The sequence below is a fragment of the Linderina pennispora genome, assembly GCF_002104995.1.
Source record: "Linderina pennispora strain ATCC 12442 chromosome Unknown DL89scaffold_18, whole genome shotgun sequence".
Classification (NCBI taxonomy): domain Eukaryota; kingdom Fungi; phylum Kickxellomycota; class Kickxellomycetes; order Kickxellales; family Kickxellaceae; genus Linderina; species Linderina pennispora.
In genome coordinates, this window is record NW_024468266.1 from 158,945 (window position 1) to 180,477 (window position 21,533).

Below are 21,533 nucleotides of genomic sequence, written 5' to 3' on the forward strand. Positions count from 1 at the left end.
TTACAACAAGTATATTCAGCTTCTTGAGAGTGGTGAAGTTCGTAATCCTCTTAGTTCAAAACTTTCTGAGTTTATAATGCCAACTTTGCACAACTTTGGAGAAACATTGTATGCTTGCAGAAACTCTGGCTTGACTAGGATAGAACTAACTGTACATTCTTCTCAGATGCAAACAGCTGAATGGAATAGCAACTTGCTTCTTAACACAGTTCAGTTCATGAATGAATGCAGAACATTTGCAACTTCTTATGAAAAGCAGTGGATGGCACTTGTTGATAAAGTTAGTAGTTGTTATACAGTTTGTATTTATGTGAGACAACAGCATACTCTAGCATATTGTCATTGGTTTAACTCTATCACATCAAAGAAGCAAGGAATTATTAAGAAGCTAAACAAGAATGATGATCCAATGGTAGTTGTTGCTGATCTCTCATTCAACAACAGACCTACACTTTATCAAATATATGATTCACTTGAGAGTGGTCTTGAAACAGAAAAAGTTCTTAGAAGAGTTGATGAGAACATAACTATTGTTCTATGTCAGAGAAACTCCTTCTGGTCAACTTATCCTACAACTAAGCATTATCACACTTTTGAAGAGATGGGATTAGTTAACTACAAAGGAATGCATATTGGTTGGATAGATAGTAAGCAAGCAAAGAGTAAGATATGTTTATCAGAAATGTCAGAGGTTGAATATTCTGCTGATGAGGAAAACACCAATGCACTAACAACAGCAATAGACAATATCACACTTGATGAAACTAGCCATATATTTATCAAAGAGAATACAGATCTGAAACCTTCATTGTATAGAGTTGCTTACAATGTTCTTCAGTTAGATGATGAATTTATAGTTACACATTATGCACTCCATACTTTCAGAGGACATTCATACTTCTATGTTGATATTCATATTAAAGGGAGAGATAAACAGCCAACTCTTATTAGGACACCAGCTGATAGTTCTATTGGAAAAGCAATTTCTCAACAGTTAGGAGGAACAAAGCAAGAAACATATCTAAGAGTTGTAAGTGTGGGATATAGAACAATCACAGTTGAGTAGCAGCCATTTTAAAACATAGTATAAGCAACCATTCTCTCCATATCTCTATGGAAAGTATGACAAACATCATACACATGTTCAACCCTTACCTCACAATCAGTAGCAATATGTTGGATCCAATTACGCACTTGTATTGCTAGGTCATCACTCATATCAAAGTCATGAATAAGTAGCAGAGTAAGCATATCTCTTTCTTCCTCACACATCTCAGCTAAGTGTTGCTTGAAGAAGTTCTGGAATGATCCCATTTTCTAAAATTGATAAAAGTTGAAATTTTTATTTATGACTACCTCACACAGATGGACAATTAATTACAAGAATTAAGAGAGAAGGAGTGGAATGTGCTCTACACAACAAAGTGGAGATTTCTTGATGAAGACTGGTTAGTACATAAACAACAAAAGTACTACAGGAGTGAAGCTCATGAAGTGAAAGAAATTAAGCTCATCAAAGATACACTTGTGAAGCAACTTGGAATGATCCCTGTGTTCTTCTTCCTAAATGTTCTATTTGGTGGAAAGCAGTATCCATGTCCATACAGAAATGTTGAGAAAGGACTCTTGATTTTGTACCAGTTAGTTGCTGGGCTATCAATCAATGAGATGGAGAGGTTTATTCCTAAGAGCAGCTATCAGGTAATTCATAATATGTTCTATCTCTCAGAGTTAAGTGAGTTGAACAAGAAGCTTTCACACTACTTGCACACAATGTTCTCTACTCCAGAACTAAGAGTGATCTCAGCAAAGATTCAGAATCCACAAGGGTTTAAGCATATTACTCTTATGTTAGATGGACATGACTCACGAGCACTACATAATGGTGCATACAAACCAAATCTTTATTCCTTCAAGTTGAAGAAGTCAGGATATAGAACACAAGTTTGCATTGATTTGAATGGAATGGTTGTCCTTGTTTCACCAACTGAGGAGTGTAAAGACTACCCAGATTCTAAGATGATTAAGAACATGTCACTATTGAAATACATCTCTCCAGTAGATTGTGTTGTACTAGATGGTGGTTATCCTCAAAGTATTCTGGAGGAGTTAACAGAAGCAGAAGAGAATGAGAATTTTGGAATGCATAACTTTTGCTTACCAGTTAGAAAGCTAAGAGGAACCAACTTAAGTGAGGCAGAGTTAGAATATAATAGCAAACTTGGGTCATTTAGATCAATGGTCGAGAGCACATTTGGAGAACTAGGTAACATATTTAAGAGACTTTCAAATAGAGAAGTTGTGAGAATTAGAAATACAACTGTGTGCAATGTGCAGTTTAAACTCTTTTGCTTACTCTACAACATGAAGAAGATTCTAGCAGCTAGTAAAGTTCCTATTGAACATCACCACACACTTTGGGTTCTATCTAACTTTGACTACCCAAGCAACAACCAGGAGAGATCAACACATGTTGAAGTTGGAAGTAGCTTACCACAGAAAGTAGAGTTAGAGGCTTCAATGAGAGAACTACATGATAGGCTTATTCAAGCTAAAATTGATGAGTCAATGAACTTCTATGTAGATATGATATCAGTATTAAAATAGGATTTTTCAGTGAGAATTTTGCATTGATAGAAAATGCTTCAATAAGGAGGTCATTCAGAGTTAGTTCTCTGCACAACAACTACACTGAGCAGCAAAACTGAGTCATAATAATAATATCACCAGAAATCTTTAATAATTTCTCATTACGATATGCATTGCACTTGACAAAATTAATTCATGGTGCATACCATGCACTAATCTATTTTATGTAGTTGCATGCCTATAGCTCTCGAAATAATCGAGATATTGACTTTTTGAAAAATAGATTTTTGACTCAGTTTTACTTATAAAAATTTGTCGATTTATTTCTCAACAACTAGCATAGCCACCACAGGATTTTTTTGACCGCAGCGATACGCCCAGGCATCGTGTTCACTACCCATGAATAAACGGTTTCATTTACTTTCTCATGTATAATTTCCTAAACCAATGCATTGTAGGTGCCAAAAACGATTAATTTTGGCCGTTATCAGAGCATACTCATAGTGAAGCCCTATATGCGAATAGCGCATTGTATCTAGGAGACTACACTAATCATCATACAATAGAAACAGTATACGCATTTAGCTAACTAATAGCCCAAATTGCCTTTTATATGGTGATGATTTCTTTAGACATAATCTTTGCATTATCCTACTGCATATCCTAAGTATGTAATCAAGGTACGTTTCATACCATCATATGCACACTGGTCAGTGTGTCATATCCCCCTCTACTAAGGAAGCAATAACCACAGCTGTATGGAGATATACTACTCTAAACTCAGTGTCTGCTATTTCTAATTTTCTTAGAATCTAGATTTCTTCCTAGTGTTCATAGAATAGAGAATTTTTATTAGGATATTCCATTTCCATAGACACCTGTGGGGCATGCACTTTGTATAGCAAGTATATTTGATTTGATCTATTGTGTATATGATCAGTAATCGCTGCTTAAAGAAGGATTAAGAAAGTTGCAAAATTTGAGATTCAGATTAAATAGCTTATCATTAGGCACAGAGGTTACATATGGATATCTCATAGTATAGAGTGGATAACTACAGTAGTAACCTCTCTACCTATCTATATATTGTTACTATAAAAAATCATGTCATAGAATTACATTGCTTCAATAGAGAGCATAAGTGTAGTTGTGCATCATTTATAGTTGATTACTTCTTCTGTGAACTAGCTATCAGTCTCATATCTCTTCAGCGTTGAATACTAGTCACGTGAATATCAATCACGCAATCAACATCTATAAGAGTGATGGCAGCGCTGAAGCGTTGGTCATTTCCTTCATATTTTTTCATCTCATATTGAATACATGATAGTACCATGCGTAGTTGAGCAACATTGTGAATGAGATATTTATATAGAAGTGGGAGTGCAGCAGAGTTATGGGCAGAGATTTCACATCATTCAAAAAATGATATGGTATAGAAATAGCACTATGAAGTCAGAGTCAAATTTTTGCTTCTCAAAATTTTCTAATTTTTTATTCTTGAATCGATATCATACGAAGTACGATGTTTAGAGAACGTCTGACTTCATACGTTTATACTATGTCAAACCCCATCGAACATATGTCGAATGGAAGTATCTACGTTATCTGATGACGAAGATATAGCATCAAAAAGTTGAAAAAAATTTTTGTGACTCAATTTTGCCGCTCAGTGTATTTATGCATGGTGAAACTATTGGCAATTTCAGTGAAATAATAATTTCATCCAAACCACTATTGGCATCTTAGAAAAGTTTCAGTGAACATAATTTCCTTGTGGTTGCTTAGCAACACCCATTGAGATTATGACTTTTGTTGTCTTATGATAATTAATCCCAAATATGCAATGGTTTTTCTTTCTGGTTGAAATTATGTTCATTGAAACTTTTTCAAGATACCAATGGCGGTTTGGGTGGAATGGCAAAAAAGATATTTGTATTTTTAAAATAAATTATACACACAAAAGCATTCTGGATACAATAATTATAAATACCCACTCCAAAAATATCCAGCAGCAAAAAATAGTTCTGAAAACGATTATTCAAATATCTATCTAACTAAATTGCAAATATCTAAAATTTACAAATCCAATACTGACCCCGAAAGGCCAAAATTAATCATTTTTGACATATATGTTGTAGTGGTCTAGGAAATTGTTCATGAGTAAGTAAATGAAATTGCTTTTCATGGTTAGTGAACTAAATGCCTGAGCGTATCGCTGCAGCCAAAAAAGTCTATGGCAACTATGTTAGTTATTGAGAAATAAATCGTCGAATTTTGTGGGCAAAATTGAGCCAAAAATTTTTATTCAAAAAGCCAATTTCTCTATTATTTCAAGGCTGATAAGCATAAAACTACATGAAATAGATTAATGCATGGCATATACCACGAATTGATTTTGTCAAGAGTTATTCATATCACTATGAGATATTATTAATGATTTCTGATGATTTATATTTTTGTGACTCAATTTTGCCGCTCAGTGTATAAGCGTTACAGCCTGACCTAACTAAATAGTTCATATCCCCAACCATACTCACCAATACAACATACTGGTTCAGGCCTCGTAATAGTGTCATGCTATGCTTGCCAATCTTGATCTGGTCACTGGCAGTCAGAGTCTGCAGATTAGGCTTCAGCACACAGCCATGCAGTGACTCCTGATAGGGCTGCTAATTATATTGCTTACCAAACAGGATACTCTCATAGATGGTGGTAATGCATAGTTATGCCTCCTATTATATAGCTGTTCCTGATCCCTAGATCTATGCCACAGTGCATACGCAACAGTATATTGGCTCTACTATATAGTTCAGTTCATGCCAGTGCCTCAGCTGTTCTCCTCAGTTTCTTTACAATCACTAGTTGTATGCTGCATTAAGTTATCATTTGAACATATGTAATGCAAGCAATATTGCAAATTGATTTCTATTAATGCAACATGTTGTTATTTTCTTAATATCCCTGTATCGAAGTGATGCTCTGGTCAGCATTGATAATTGGCAGCTAAATAGATCTGCCGAACAATCACACCTTGCCTATATGCACTGAGAGCAACGATGAGCTGCTACTGCCCAGCAGGCTAGCAATGATCAATATCTTATTAGCATAGAAGTGAATAACAGTGTTTTTGAGCCTGAATGCAACCTTTTCTGGCTGCTCCTTCTGGTTTTTCCTACTGGCTGCTCAATGAAGCATCTGAATGGGTCGAAGTATCAGCTAATAGTGTAATCTTGTTGTCTTTCACAATATACCCCAAATTAATCGAGTTGTCCTTCCCCTTTGTGACCCAAACCAGTCTGGTCTTGGCAAATCCCAGAATATCACCACTACCATCTACTTGACAGATCCACACTTCGAGGACCTGAGCCAGAGGTACCGCAAAGTATGAATTGATATGTTTCAGTGACACGTAGCCCGAATTGACCCAGCTCAAAAAGTCGGGGGAAATGCTCCAGTGATATTTGCAGGAGCTAAAACACCAAGATCATTGTGAATGCAATCTCAGCATTGATCTGATGTCCAAATATGTTGGTATACGATGCAAATATCAGTACCATGATGATCATCGGTGACAGGGATGTGACAATGGATGCATTGGCCCAGCTGAGTAACCATCTCCACATCGAACCCAGCTGCTTTTTGAGGAACTGAAATTCCCAACCACAATGTTCCGCAGCCTTAACTCCTTGCAGAAGCTCTGTAATCGCTTCCACATTTGTCATTCGGCTCTGAAGTTTTCTCCTCAAGGTCCATCAGATAGCTGAATATTTTCCTTGTCAGCGAGTAGTAGGGAATAACAATCAAGAATCCGATGAGCAATGACCATTCCAGCAGCTAGAACATGTAAATGGCATCAATGATTGCTGATAGAGGCAGCTTGCATAGTTCATCCAGGTAGGCGACAACTTTGGTGACACAGTTGAGAGTTGTAGTGAGCTGGTTCATTATTGTGCCATTTGTCGCTTCTTGCGCTGGCTTCAACCCATTGTCGCTGCTATCCTCATCGCCATCGCCAATGATGCCTTCAAGTGATCCCTTTGAACGATGATTCAAGGTCATGGTAAACTGCTCACCAACCAAGAGACCTTTCATGCGGAAATCTATATGACGGCTGGTCCACTCCAGCTGGTCAATACGGTGCATACTTGGGATTGAGAAGACAAACAACCTGAATGCATCCAGATATACGCTATGGATTGATTTTGCTGGAGTGCCACCCACGGTAGTGTTTGGTTGATTTTATCTGTCCACGGACTTTCCACTATCTTTCGTTTGTGAAGTCGATTGCCTTGCTGCAGGTCGATTCCTCTCTCTGCTTAGCGCCATTCTTTTCAGCCACATATCTTCAATATATCTTCTAAACCTCTCTTTTTCATCACATAAACTCGAGCTCCACTCTCACTTTTCATTTATGTGCGAAGTTGGCCTCTTCAGTTTCTTTACTTTCTCTAGTCATATAACACGTTAAGTTTACCAGTATCCCAACAATTCCACGCCTCATATTTAATAATTTCACGTTTATCGCCTCAATTGGTTTTACTATTGCACCTTACTCCTATTATGAGCGTTTGGTAAGAATCACACGACAGTCGCGCTTTGGGTTTGCAGGCTCGAGGATTGACATCCGTGCAAGCTCCATATTCTTCGGAAATCCATTCCTATCCAGGACATTTGACCCAAGATGGGTATAGTCCTCAGGCAGCGCCATATCGAAATCTTTCAGCATATTCGACAGCATGGTCAACATTTCGATTTTGGCAAGGTGCCGTCCAGGACATACGCGGACACCAGGGGCAAAGGTGAGCAGGTTCCGGTAAGCTTCGTCGTTATTGAGGAACCTGGTCGGATCGTACTTTAGCGGGTCCGCCCATGTGCCGACATGGTGATTGACACCAGGGAAATTGACATGAATCTCAACTCCAGGAGGTATGAAATGGCCCTGAAGTGTGATGCCACTTGGAGGTGAAACACGAGGAAGATAACCACCGAATACAGGGCAGAGGCGAAGGGATTCGTATAGACACGCTTCGACGAACGGCAGCTTGCTTCTGGCTTCAGCATAGGTGATGACATGGGCGACAGGGAAGTTGCTGCGGACCTGATCTCTTGCCTTCACATAGATCTCGGGGTGGACCATCAGGTGAAATAGAGTCCATGTGAGCGAGACTGTCGTCGTATTGATGCCTGCAATCATGGCAATGATTGATTCAACCTTGACTTGGAGGCTGTCCATTCTGGTCTTCGACTCCGGGTCCTCCGCATCAATAAAAGTCTGAAGGAGGTCGACAGGCTTTTCTGCGCCGGTACGAAGCAGTTCCTTGCGGCTGGCAATTGCTTTGCCGCAGAATTCTGATAGGCATCTGAATCTCACCTCCAGGGGTCGGAGAAGCAGTGAGAACGGGAAGTACTTTGTGAGCGGGAAAGCTGCACGAGCGACATTCAAAATGATTGTTGCAGTGCCCCATTTGGCCACCTTGTCGTCGTTGTGCTTGAGACTGTTGAATTCTTGGCCAAACGCTAAAGCGCCGATAATATCGAAGGTCGCGAGGCTGAAGTCGTTCATGTAATTGATGTTGACCTTGCCGTTGGCACTTTGAGCAATCCGCTCTTCCCACAAATCCTTCAACGCAAGGTATCCATGTTTCAAAACTGCATGCTCCATCTTCCCTAGGTATACTGGATTGAAATATGGCCCTAGCTGACGTCTTCTCATGACAGCAAAGCCCGGGTCTGTGGTACTGAACGTGTTTGGAATTCCAAAAATGTCCACTGCTTCATAAAAGCTGGCTTTGCGGAAATCATGTGAACCAAGAGCAATGCGAACATCCGATGGGTTCGAAATAGCCACAGCATAGGGTTCCAGCAAGTAGAGCTCGCTGTATGTGTCGTATTCGTGTTGCGCATATTGTCCACTTTTGCCAATCACACTGATTATCTGGTTGCGCTTGCATGTAATGCGTGCAAGAAAGGGGCCAGGAATATGGCGAAGCGGCGAAAAGAATATTGCGTAGATGGATTTGTAGCCTATCAGAAGAGCTCCAATAGAAAATAAAAGCTTGGCGAGGCAAGCACTGCTGAGGTGATCTAGTAAGATACCCACACCATGAAAAAGGATGCTGAAAAGCACCGCCATTATTGTCTACGATAGAAAGGAGTGATATATATAGTGCGTTCTATGTTTTACGTTTTAAAAATGGATGAAGCTAGAGGGAAGAGAGACAAAAGATGGGTTTAATCGCTCGTGAAACAGCTTCATTTGCATTGAATTATAACAGCAAGTTCTCGGTGCTGGCTGACATTTGATAGCTGGTGGAGGTTCCTCTAATAGCGTTTGCTAATTTTTATTGGCTGGACACCAGCCTCCATATTGCCATTTGGTATTGTCTGATTAGCCACCTCATAATTCATGCTCGGTCATCCGAGTAAACAAGAATTGGCATATATCTAGTTTTTGGTGCTATAATAGCAAGAGGCATAACAGGGGTCATTTTTGTGTTGTAGGTTTAGAACAAATAGTGAGTGACGTAGGGCAAAAAGAGGAAACAAATACCGAGTGGCGAAAATGCGTAATGTGTGATTGTATGTATTTTTCATATAACACAGGTTCTGAATAAGCTGTTAGGCAATGATATCCTAATCGCGATATGTGCAAGTGATGTGAATGTAACAATAGAAAGTGATTGAGTCAAGGAACATATACTGATGAGAAAAACTAAATAGAAAAAGGAAGGAAGATATGAGCATGAAGGCTATATAACATCGCTCATATTGCACAATCAGAAATAAGAAAAAAACGGGATAGAAAAAGTGTGGTGATCCTGTTAATCAGATCTTGGGATTCTAACAAAATCTACAATATAAAGCATTTATCATCATATCTGTCACCGATGATCGTCATGGTGATGATACATATTGTTGTGTCAGTCAACTATGTAGGGGCTTTTCTAAAAGGTATATTTAATACTGAAGAAAAGAGAGAAAGGGGAATAGACAAGTTGCACAGGGGGGTTTATAATACTGTCATCTGTGCAACTTCTTAGAGGCTAGACTCTACCTCCATATCATAGGCTATAGTAGTGCTCTTATTGGTGCCTAGATTTCTATCACCTGATTCAGCTGATATGTCGATGTCAGGGACAGCCACATCAGGTACACAACAATGTCTCATATATACTGAGCAGCAAAATTGAGTCACAAATATTTTTTCTTTAGAAAATACCTGATTTTTGAAAAAGTAGTAATATGATACCCTTGATAGTAGGGTATATATATCACTTGCTGGTGATGATGAGTATTGGTTAAGACTTATGTTCCTAGAATATCACACTCCCTAGAAATTACTATCTTTTGGTAAGCAGCAAATTTTAGTAGTGCTCATTTTTGACTTTTCCTTCTTTTGACAACTAGTTTTATGCCTAAAAAACTATAGTCATTACATAAAAAACATATTGAATATCTTCTAACAAAACCCCTATTAACTCAGCAAATTGCATTGGACACAGGAGTCTCCTAATCCACAGTATTGTGCATTGCTTGAGCATAACACAGCATAGAGAGGAAATCCCATACTGGTTATAGTCAACTGCTATCACCATATGATGAGAAATATATATGTTGACTTGCTACTACTGGTGCATGTTCCACTGCAATGCAGATCTAACAACAGCTGGCATAGTATTCTGGCATGCACATCTCAGTGTACACTATCAGATATGTACTACATCACTAAGGGATTCAATCTATGCATAGAATAAAAGTCCTTCAACTGAAAGATTACTATCATAAGGATTGATGCCAATTTGCTGAGACCTTTGGGAGCTAGATAGACATTGATTGGAGCCAGGTAATTTGGTCGGATAAGACAAGAATACACCTTAATGGAGCAGATGGATATGAGAGATACTTACATAAACCAGGTGGAGTCATCCAGGATCACCACATTACCCCAACCCAAAAATATGGTAGAGGTGGGATCATAGTTTGGGGATGCATAACTTCATGTGGCCCAGGTCAACTCTGCTGGCTTGAGGGGGGAATTGACACAGTGGTCTATGTGGGTATCCTGCAGGAGGAATTACTGCAAACAATCGAGATATATGGGCTGGACAAGAGTGACATCATCTTCCAACAGGACAATGCATCATGCCATATGGCTTCTAGGACAAGGAGGTGGTTTGCTGAGAACTCCATTTCAGTGCTACCTTGGCCAGCGCAGTCCCCAGACCTCAACCCCATTGAGCATTTGTGGGACTTCATTAAGCATAAGATCTGCAATGGGCCAGAAATCGAAGATCTCAAAACCCTCTGGGAGCAGGTCCAGGACATCTGGTGTGAGCAAGTAAATGAAACCATTTGCTCACAGCTGGTGAACTCGATGCCTGCGCGTATCGCAGCTGTCAAAAAAGCCCATGGTGGCCATGCCAGATATTGAGCAATAAATCGTCGAATTTTTGTGAGCAAAATTGAGTCATAATTTTTTTTAAAAATAGTCAATTTCTCAATGAATAGATGAACAATAAGCATGAAACTACATCAGCTAGAGTTGGGCTTTGCATAGATTATGAATTAATTTTAACAGGAGTGTCGCATGTTGTTCAGAGAAATTACTCCAGTTTTTCGACTATTTTTATTTTTGTGACTCAATTTTGCCGCTCAGTGTATTCTATTCAGTGCATCTCTAGAACCATCTTCAATATATAACCTTAAAATATGTTGTTGGCTTGTGAGTTGTTAAGTGTTTAGTATTTTGATATTTGGAATGCTCCTAATGAACAACAGAACAGAATTAAAGAGAGAAAGTGCAGGGAGATATATCTTATAGCCTATAGCTGTGCCCTAACCAAGAAGTGCTACACCGTCGGTTTGATGCTGAACGAGCCTCCTGATTAGGTACAGTCAATGTCATACCCAAAAGTCGGAGTTTGACCGCCCATTGCCTTCAGTGGAATCATTACTCCGTTGGTCGTGTGTCTGAGCTGATACAGTTCTTTCGCTTGACGTAGATGATCGATGATGAGCATTGCTTGATAATGTACGATCCGAGCCCCGACGCCTTGCAGCATGTGCTACATTGCGTACCGCATTTGGCGGTGGCACAGATGGCCTTTGGGGCCTACTAATGCCACTAGTAGTAAGGTTGCCGCTACGCGTCATACTGCCTGCGGCTAGTGATGACTGTGCACCGCCACTATACCCGGCACATGGCCCTTGTGTGGAGCTTTCTGGCATCTGCTGCGGGTCGGCAGAATCATAGAGCGGCGACTCATCGGTATAAGGGAATACTGGGCTTTCAGGAACGACAGGGCGGTTGGATTCCAAGTCGGCAAACAAATCGGCCTGTCCGATATCCGACCAGTCAATGTCAGACAGAATTCCATTCACGGTGTCAAGGTCAACAGCTTCACCACAACCACCCTTGGGTAACTGCGCGCGTGTCTGTGGAGTTTCTAGCTGGCTCTGTTCAAGCGATGTTTCAGTAGAAGATGATGCTGCGCTAGCTGTGCTCGCTCGGCGGTTAGCTCCTGGCTCGCCTACGTCAAGCAGATCGTCGTCCGTCAGACCATCAATCCCAGAAAGAATGTCGTCCAAGTCGGCTTCAATGTTGTTGTTTTCTGCGCTGGCAGCGGCTACAAAGAGACGAAAAATTTTCAGTGGAAAGGAAAAATCAAGGCAATCAGCGGTGGCTGCGATCCAAGAATTCACTGCAAAACAACGGTACTTACCTGGCAATGCGTTGTTGCTTGGGATGCTTTGTGGTGGCTTTGCACATGTGCTAGCATGCCGTTGTTCGCTCTTGGGCGGAGCTGTGTGTCTCGTGCCTATAGATGCACCCGCCACACTGTTGGCTGCTTGAGCAGATATGCCAGGCATAGGTACTACCTCAGGCGCTGGATTCATACGACGGACCTCGTGGGCAGGTGTGGCTTGTGTGTGGCCTGCAAGTGGAGACTGTGCAGGCGCTGTGGTGAGGACGGGTACAAGAGATACCTGCTGGTTGCTTGTAGGTGTTGCTACGGCTCCAGGGCCTGCTGCGACCAACCTGCCATCCAGATCGCAATTCCGGAACAGTGTACTACCAGACATGCTCGTCCGCGGCTGCTTGGGCTCGCTGGAAACATGCCGCAAGAACTCTTTATCGTATATACAGTTGCCCAGAACGTTTCCAAACTGGCGCATTGCACGCTTCAGCGCGTCCGTGACAGCCTCCTTTCTGACCTTTTCGAAAGCCTGTGCCTTCGACCTGCAGTTTTCGATGATTCCATATCCACAGTCCTCCCGGTAGGTGCCGTCGCGCAGAGTAACACGCACCATGCAGCTGAGGCCGATAGAGACGTTGTTTGTCTTTGGATCCACATCGACAAAGTCCACGACCATGTTGAACAGGTTTGACCTCCAGCCGTTGAACCCGAAAACCTCGTTGGCGATGCTGATGATCCGCCAACCTTCGATGTATGCCAGACGCGTGCTTCCCATTCCACGACGTGAGCTGATGTGCTCAGGGCCCAGCTTTTTGCTGAGTGCTATTTGGATCCGAGCTGTGTCGTCGGGCGAGAAAGGCTCGTTGGGAATATTGTCGACTGGCTGATAGGGCGCAGACGGCCTGAATATGGCGTCATTCATTTGTAGCATTATGTGGAATTGGTTCGTGTGTAATTGCAAATGTTGGGAGAGCAGCAAGGGGTGAGCGAAGCACACGCTAGCCTAACGACATGGAAATTGGCGATGCTGATCCGATCCGGTGATTATCTGATTTCAACGCTGCCCTGCCGTACCGTGCTTGATCTGCTTGACAAGCGCCGAACCGTGCGTGCATACCGACACTGCCTCTCTCTTTCCTGCTTTCCTTTTCACCTCGGAACCTTCGTCCTCCAAATTTTAAATGAGTGCCCATGTCCCTATTCCTGACATTCCCGGCGTCCGCGTCCCATTTGAGGAAACAAAGTCATTGCGGAGACGCGTTGGCGACATCACGAACACAGGCAAATTCACGTTCCCGGGGTCACAGCCGGTGAGCTTCACAAAGACACAGGCCATGGCAGAGCTCATGACATCGGACTACCTAGTATGCGAAAAGTCGGACGGCGTGCGGGTCTTGGTGCTGATGCTGTTTGACAAAGACATGCCACAGACGTTCTTTGCGACACGCAAGAACGAGTACTTTTATGTTCGCAATGTGGCCTTCCCAGCGCCATACCAGAAGGCCCCATATGAGAAATACCATCATAACACACTTATTGACGCGGAGCTGGTGGTTGATGTTGAGGCAGATGGGCGGCGGGTCATGAAGCTGCTCGGGTTTGACGCGCTGGTGATCAACGGAAAGAATATCATGAACCACCCGCTTGACAGACGCCTTGACTACCTAAACAGACATGTTATAGCCCCGTACCAGGAAATGTGCCGTACCTGCCCGGCATACTGCAGAGGGCAGCCGTTCATGGCCGAGTTCAAACGATTCGAAAACAGCTTTGCGGTGCAAACGATACAGAGGGAGGTCATACCAAAACTCAAGCACGAGTCGGATGGATTGGTATTCACATCGCGCGTAGCGCCATACACGCCCGGGACGTGCGACAAAATCATGAAGTGGAAGCCGGCGGGCGAAAACTCGATAGACTTCAGGGTGCGGGTAATTGCGTCGTCAACGACAAGTCCGCCAGAGATTGAGCTGCTCGCGTGGCATGGGGGCAACGACTACCGTCCATTCGCAAAGATGGCGATGCGGCCAGAAGATTGGGATCGGACATTCAGCCGCATCTCCTCTTTCAGTGGATCGATCGTTGAAGTCAGCTACACGCCCGACTACTGCCCGCCTCACGTGTGGAAGTTTATGCGGTTCCGCAACGACAAGCCACACGGCAACCATATATCTGTAGTCGACAAGATCATCGCCAGTATCAACGACAGTATGGAGCTCGATGAGCTGCTGGCAGAAATGCCGCGCATTCGCACAGAATGGATGAAGCGAAACAACGCTCCACTGTAAAGCAACTTGGCATAACCCAATCCAATTTTTATCGGCGATGTGTGGATTATGAGCAATGAAGAGTGTCTAATGTATGGAGGGAAAATGTGTGCAAGTGAAAAACGCGCGCCCACCCAGCATCTACACCCGGCTCTGGATCATGGACTGGATTGTCGACTGGATGAATTCGCGGCGTGACGACAGGTCAACGCCAAAGATCCGCGACAGCTCGTCGCGCACCTGCTTCATAGTGATGGTAGACAGGTCCGAGCTGTCGAGGATGTTGGAGATGGTGGCAGCAATGGCTTCGTCAGACGGCATCTGCGAGCCCGACATCTGCAGCAGATTGTGGTTGGATGTTGCGGCCTGCTGTGGCGAGGGCATACTGCTACTGTAGTACGAGTACTGCACGGGCGTGCCAAGTCGAGGCATCTGCATCTGAATGGCCTGGTTCTCAAAGCTCTGGCCCATCACCGACTGCGCCTTGTCCATCGCCGTCTGTCCGCCCAGCCCAGTGACTTGGGTGAAGCGGCTGACGGGCCTCACTCCGCCCATTCCGAACTCGTCGATAGCCTGTGCAACCGCCTCGAGATCCTGCATCTGGCGCTGGCGCTCAAATATCTCACTCTCATATTCGGCCCAGGTTTTCATCGGTATCTCGCTTGGGTCAAATGGCTCTTCGTCCTTGACAAAGATCTGGCGCTTTCCGTCCTCGCCAACGACAATGCGTGTGTTGCCCCAGGAAAAGTCGTCCATGTGCCAGAAGGCGTAGACTGGGATGAAGAACGACCACAGCGGGTAGGCAAACAGATAGATGATCATCCAGCCAATGTGCTGCCACTGACGCTTCAAGATGAAGATGACGGCCTGCAGGCCGTAGATGGCGCCAATGAGGACAAGCGAGATGTAGCCGATGTCGCTGATCTTTGACACGCCGACGTAGATCAGATACGCAAGGTAGAACAGCGTGCAGGGCATGGTCAGGGTACCAAACAGATCGATGAACACGACAAACCGCATCGAGAAGCAGCAGAAGCCGCACATTTCAGGCAGGAACACGAGCTCAACCAGGTTGTGCACTGTCGAGTTAATCCAGCGACGGCGCTGCGAAAGAAGCACCGACCACGTGTCTGGGGCTGTGGTCTTGCATTTTGCATCGGCGGTGAACGTCATCTTGTACTGCGGGAAGTACTTCATCATCAGGGTGGTCAGGTACCGATCCTCGCCAAGCGACAGCAGGTTCTTTTTGTGCAGCGTGTCGACGTGGTTTTCGGCGTAGTCGTCGATGACGTTCTTGGAGATGATAAGCGGGGACCCCCGCTGCGTGCGCAGACGGTACATGCAGAAGCAGCCAGGAAGGCAGGTGACCGAGCCAAATAGCGACTCGAACGCCTTGGCCATGTGGTGCGAAATGAAGTACTCGTAGACCTGGATCATGGTTGTCCACGAAAAGTCCTCGTTTGTCAGCTGTGTCTCACCACAGATGCCGATGACCTTGGCGTCGTGCACCATGCAGGCAACCAGCCGAGTCAGCGAGTCTGGGTACACCTCGGTATCGGCGTCGACCATGAGCACATACTCGTACAGGGACGGGTGGACGCCAATGACATTTTTCATCTGGTGGTAGATCTCGAGGTCAAGTGGCGACATGGGGGCCTCAAAGTGCAGGCGGTTCAGGAAATGCAGCAGCAGCATCTGCGAGTCACGCTTGCCTCGGTTGCCAGGGCGGGACTTTTCTGTCGGCTTTCCGATCTTGGCAACAACCAGGTACGGCACAACGTGGCCCTCGTACTCGTACAGCCCCGAATACACCTTGGCCATGTTGTGCTGCTGGCCGCCCTCGCCAATGGAGCGGAACGAGCGCGAAGGCGGGTCGAGCTTGGGATCGACGCCCAGGATATCGAGCACAATACGCGGCGTGGGGCGGTCGTTACCAGAGCCCACAATGTTGCCGTCGCAGATGATGAAGAGGAGCCGGTGCTTGTCGTCGTAGCCAAGGGTTGCCAGCGAGTCGATGGTGCGGCGTAGGGATGTCTCGCCCTCAGTGTAGCAGGGGACCTGGCAAATGACAAATTTGTCGTGCTTTTGCGGCCTGCGACGCGACGACAGCTGCAGCGATGCCAGGAACTTGATGCCGATCACCACCATGAGCAGACAGGCGGCGGCCAACAGCAAAAAGTTGGGGAACAGGCAGCGGAAGCTGTGGCGCGAGTCGACCTTGCCGACGTAGAACAGGTTCTTCAGGCAATGGTAGTTTGCAGCACGCACCTGCTTGGTCAGCGGCAGCATCCTCCAGTACTTTGTGATGTCGGTGTCGCGGGCACCCGCGTCCTCAAAGATCGACTCGACCAGGCGGTGCAGGAACCGCCATTTCTTGATGTCCACGTTCTCGGGCGAGTCGCGTGTCATGAAGTACGAGTTGAGGTTGAAGACCTCGCCGTTGATCACCCGCCAGTACGCGCCGCCCTTGTGGTGCATGCTCTTGATGTACTTTAGCTCCCACACGACATCGCCCATCTGGAACAGCTTCATCTTGGGCAGCACGTGGCGGAAGTAGAAGTCCTGCCGCATCATCATTTTGGAGTTGGCCAGCGACCCGGCCTTGTGCACAAACGGATACTGCGTCTCGGTCTCGGGGTCGGACTTTAGGTACATGAGCCAGTTCGGGTCCTCCCGCTGGGTGATCAGCCCGGGGCAGGCAATGCGCAGCGCCAGCGGGAACGACGCGTTGACATCCTGGCCAGCATACATGAGCATGTCTTCGGGGCTAGCACCACCACGACTCTTGCCATGCTCCTGGTTGAGGAAGTTGGTAATGTCATACACCTTGCCGCGCAGGGCAACGTAGGCGTCATCGCGCTCGGTGTGGTCGCCGACCTCATCGAGGTTGTACACGAACTGCTTCGGACACATCAGCCAGCCAAGCCCGATGATGAAGAACAGCACAAAGCACCACATGAAGAAGATGATCAAGCAGATGGCCACTTTCTCTCGCCACGCCATGCGGATGTCCTCGCGCTTCATGCCACAGCAGTTCATCAGCCAGTTAGGGATCATGAATGTCAGGCAGTTGGTCGTCCGCGACCAGCAGCGACGCGAGTTGGACGTGTCGATCTCCTCGACCAGGCCCTCGCGCTCGCCCTTGACGCCGCGATTCTCACTGTCTCCGTTGCCGTTGCCATCGCGGTCGCTGTGCTCGCCAAACTCGGTGTTGGTATCCCAGTCCCCCTTCTCATCGCCGCCATACCCAGCACTCATCATGTCGTCGCTCTCATTGCCATCGTCGTCGGCATAGAGGTCGCGCTCAGGTACGAAGCCGCGGCTCTCGGCCCCACCCTCACTGCCAAAGATCGAGCTGGCAGCATCATCGAAGGGGATGTGCGGCGGTGGCAGCTGGCCGTCGAGCGATTCAAACATCTCCGAGTCGGCAATGATCCCACCGCGGCGCCTAGCCTCATGGCGCTGCTTCTCGTACGCGCGCAGCTCCATGTCGATGCTGCGCCAGACACGCTCGGTCATAAAGATCTTCTGGTGGCCCGTCACATAGTGCACGCCGCTGACCCACTCGCGGGCACTGGCCACCTGCGGGACCAGCGTCGCCGCAGTTACCACTGCCGCCGGGTCAGACACAGCAATATTGATGATCGGGCTGTACTTGTCGATGAAGCGCTCAAACGTGAACGAGACGCTGAACTCGCTAGGGCCGCGGCGCTGCGCCATCTCGACGATTGCCATGGCCTTGACCTGTCGCTGGATAAAGCTATGGTCAATTACGCCCGGCTGGCTGGTAATGTTGGCTGGGTCCTCGGCGCGCACGTGCAGAACATGCCAAGCCTTGCAGTAGTCGGCAGCAGCAAAAGATGTCCTCGAGCGCACTGCTGATCTCGCCAATAAAGGTGTTGGCAGGATCGGCGTTGTCTAGGGGCTCCAGCTCGACCGGGTCGCTGAGCGACGAGCCTAGTTGCGACGGCTTGCGCACTGACGGGTACGAGGCAGGACGCGTCGACAGGAAGGTGCCGACGATGGTCGACTCCTCCTCGGGGTGGAAGTCGAGCGCAATCTGCGTGATGCCAAACAGCTTGTGGGCGAACTTGCTGTGGCTCGCCTCCTTGAACAGCGTGTAAAAGTCGGGGCTGACTTCCAGATCCATGTTGTGCTTGCAGAACCCGTCGACGCTGTACGACATTGTGCCCATGAAGTGGCGGATGCCAAACAGCGGGGGGCTCTTCTCCCTCTTGTTGGGCGGCGGGCCCGGGACGTAGCAGGCGCTGCGGCCGTGGTTGCGGTTGAGGTTGTTGATCAGCTGGATGTCGTCGTGGGAGAACTCGTCGTCAGCAGCATGCTCTTCAATCGCGCCGACTATGCCCCCGCGGCGCCCAGTGTACTCGCCGCACAGCATACGCATGCAGTCCAGACGGTGCACCCAAGGCACCGACAGCTGCCCCACCGAGTCATCGTGCAACTCCTGCGAAATGCCGCAGTCGTCACCAAGCACCTCACGCAGCACGTAGCCCTGCAGGCGCTCGTTGGCCATGTTAAATGCAAACTGCTCAAACGAGCCTGCATTGGCTGCTTTGGTGCCGCTGGCTGCGCCTGGCTTGGTCAGCGCTAGACCCGAGAACCCATACATCTGCAGCACGGCAATGTGGTTGACGGCATCGGGGTCGCTCAGGTGCTGATTCACCGCATCGATGAGCCAGTAGTACACCAGGTGGTACAGCGTGCGGGCCAGCGCATCGCGCTGGTTGCGCGCTCCCAGGCTGTTCAGGAACACAGTACAGAGGTCGTTGTTGACCAGGGTAGTCTTGTACGTTAGTGCTGCGCTCAGAGCACCAGTGGAGATGCCCAGGAACTGCGCAGCAAAGTCAATCTCTTCCATGTTCTTGACAGTGGCTGCCTCCTCCGACTTGTCGCCTGCGTCGGCAAACTCGGCATTGCCCAGGTGCATGATAGCAGCAAGCACCTGGAAGATGCAGTTCTGCATGCGTGGCGTGATGCCGCAGGCACGCAGCGACATGCGCAGCTGGTCCATCATTGTCGCATAGTGCGTGGGCGGCGGCGGCGCAGCCTTGATCACGTGCTGGGCAACTAGCTTCTTCGATGCACGCTCGCAGCTCAGATACGTAAACCACGACTCATCGCCGCTGTGGCGAAACTGCCACTTCTGGCGCTCAGCCGACGTTGCTCCGTGCAGGCAGGTAGTAGAAGATGTTGAAGTTGCGCTCGCCTGCCAGACGCGTGCTGACTCGCCATCTGTCCAGTCCAAACGCAACCACCTTGTTGCCCGAAATCCGGCCGCGCTCGTTGAACTGGATCTCCTGCCACAGCCCGACTCGGGTCGAGTTGCGCGATTCAAGTGTCAAAGCGTTCGAGAATGCCTCGACGACAGCTGTCACATGGCTGAGCTGGTGCTGCGCGCGCGTGTTGTGCCGACCCGCATGCGACGCCAGGATGCAGAGTTGGTCGTTGATGAACTTGGCCGACTCGGACTTGCCGCTGCCGCTGGCACCACTGAGGATGAACAGCTGGTCCTGCGTCAGCCGGCGCATGTGCGCGTAGGCATCGGAGACCAGCTCAAACACGTGCGGCTCAAGCGAATCCCGCGCTGCAAAGTTCAGTCCCTGGTAGCAGGCCTCGTTGTAGACTAGGCTTGCTTCTTCAGAGAACAGCTCGCCAGACATGGCCTGCTCCGATGGGCATGCGACCAGGATCGACGACGACAGGCGGTAGTATGGCACGGCATTGGCAAAACACGCTGCCACTGACATTGCCACCTTTTCGGGTGTCATTGCATCGCCCATTGCATGCTCGCTGCCAGCTGCAATGGACATTTGTGCAATGCTGGGCGAGCCAGTGTGTGCACGCGAAGCATTGGCTTGCCTCATGCGGTGAGCACCCAGGACGATGTCGTCGTCAGTGTCGTTGTCGCCAAGCGCGCGGCTAACTGTCACCCGCGATGGGCTGGCCTGGCTTGTCGATGGATTGCTCCGGTAACGCGGATCGCCTTTGCTCTGCCTGCATGCCACGGCTGCCATCGTTTTCATCATAGTGGCTGCCCCAGCCTGCTGCGTCGTAGGCTCCACTACCAACCATGCCGCCTACGCCAGCCGGGTCGCCTGCTGCGTCCTTCTTTTTATCAAACAATCCCATGAGGTCTGGAACTGCACTTGATCCAATGAAGTTCAATAATAGTAGTAGTAGTAGTAGTAGTAAAGTTTATGCAACGATGAAGCACTATAAAACTAGCCTTCCCTTGTAGCTGCAAGTATTGGGCTCAGATAGATGGCTATGAGTATTTAATGTGAAGATGTTGTAGCTGATTATCCAGGGATGATGAGTATCAATGCCGATGATGATCGTGAAAAGCAGATGCCGAACAAACAAGAGGTTTCTTTTTGTCCAAAAAGAAGGACGTGCTAAATGGTTTAAGTGTCGCGCCTGCCAAGGCTGTGAGGTAGACACTAACGAGTGCCAGATGTGCGCCGCACTTCCCCATGTTCTACCCAGGATACCCTGCACTACTCTATGTAGGTGTGGGGAGACATGTGGAGGGTGACGCTGACGATCTGGCGTCATCCCGCTATTTTGCGGGGTGGTATCGGTAGTGAGATGAGTAGGGCACCTGGTACTGCCATTTTATGGCTCTATGATGCAAAGACATGCTGCATGTATGATCCATCCCCATCTCTGTCTCCCCACAAAAACATACATTTCGTGAAATGAGAGTGAAACTACCGGGCACATTTTGTGGTCCGGATGTGCTGTTGCGCGAAAACCACCACGCGGAAATAGCAGCAAGCTGGTTTCTCAAAAACCCTGGCTTGAATCTGGCCCAATAGCCACTGCGTACTTGTCAGGCGCAGCCACAGACAATGGATATGGCGTCTGCCACCGCAATTGCTGCTGGCGCTGCTGACCATCTGGGAATGAAGACAGGTGAGCACAATCGGGCATTATTCGCATGCCTTGGTGCGGC

The 21,533-nt window shown here is 47.2% G+C and overlaps 6 protein-coding genes across 6 annotated transcripts; 1 reads left to right on the top strand and 5 right to left on the bottom strand.

Annotated features, from left to right (window-relative positions):
- Positions 1-6,426: 6,426 nt before the first annotated feature.
- DL89DRAFT_260569 (uncharacterized protein) lies at positions 6,427-6,735 on the bottom strand (the record flags this gene model as incomplete). Its single annotated transcript, XM_040885796.1, has 1 exon — positions 6,427-6,735. One exon carries the CDS (start codon positions 6,733-6,735, stop codon positions 6,427-6,429), a length of 309 nt encoding a protein of 102 aa, XP_040740123.1.
- Positions 6,736-7,054: 319 nt separating this feature from the next.
- Positions 7,055-9,024, bottom strand: DL89DRAFT_270453 (cytochrome P450). Its single transcript, XM_040888713.1, has one exon. It carries the CDS (start codon positions 8,723-8,725, stop codon positions 7,151-7,153), a length of 1,575 nt encoding a protein of 524 aa, XP_040740124.1. The 5' UTR covers positions 8,726-9,024; the 3' UTR covers positions 7,055-7,150.
- A 2,304-nt stretch (positions 9,025-11,328) lies between these two features.
- On the bottom strand, positions 11,329-13,253 carry DL89DRAFT_249733 (uncharacterized protein). Its single transcript, XM_040885169.1, has 2 exons — positions 12,315-13,253; positions 11,329-12,218 (listed from the first exon to the last, which is right to left on the bottom strand). The coding sequence occupies exons 1-2, from the start codon at positions 13,219-13,221 to the stop codon at positions 11,494-11,496; spliced, it is 1,632 nt and encodes a 543-aa protein (XP_040740125.1). The 5' UTR covers positions 13,222-13,253; the 3' UTR covers positions 11,329-11,493.
- A 167-nt stretch (positions 13,254-13,420) lies between these two features.
- Positions 13,421-14,652, top strand: DL89DRAFT_270455 (mRNA capping enzyme alpha subunit). The gene has a single exon (XM_040888714.1). The coding sequence runs from the start codon at positions 13,472-13,474 to the stop codon at positions 14,576-14,578; it is 1,107 nt and encodes a 368-aa protein (XP_040740126.1). The 5' UTR covers positions 13,421-13,471; the 3' UTR covers positions 14,579-14,652.
- Positions 14,612-16,126, bottom strand: DL89DRAFT_270456 (uncharacterized protein; the record flags this gene model as incomplete). The annotated part of the gene is made up of 1 exon (XM_040888715.1): positions 14,612-16,126. One exon carries the CDS (start codon positions 16,124-16,126, stop codon positions 14,699-14,701), a length of 1,428 nt encoding a protein of 475 aa, XP_040740127.1. The 3' UTR covers positions 14,612-14,698.
- Positions 16,127-20,815: 4,689 nt separating this feature from the next.
- On the bottom strand, positions 20,816-21,148 carry DL89DRAFT_270457 (uncharacterized protein). The gene has a single exon (XM_040888716.1). It carries the CDS (start codon positions 21,051-21,053, stop codon positions 20,898-20,900), a length of 156 nt encoding a protein of 51 aa, XP_040740128.1. The 5' UTR covers positions 21,054-21,148; the 3' UTR covers positions 20,816-20,897.
- Positions 21,149-21,533: the final 385 nt, after the last annotated feature.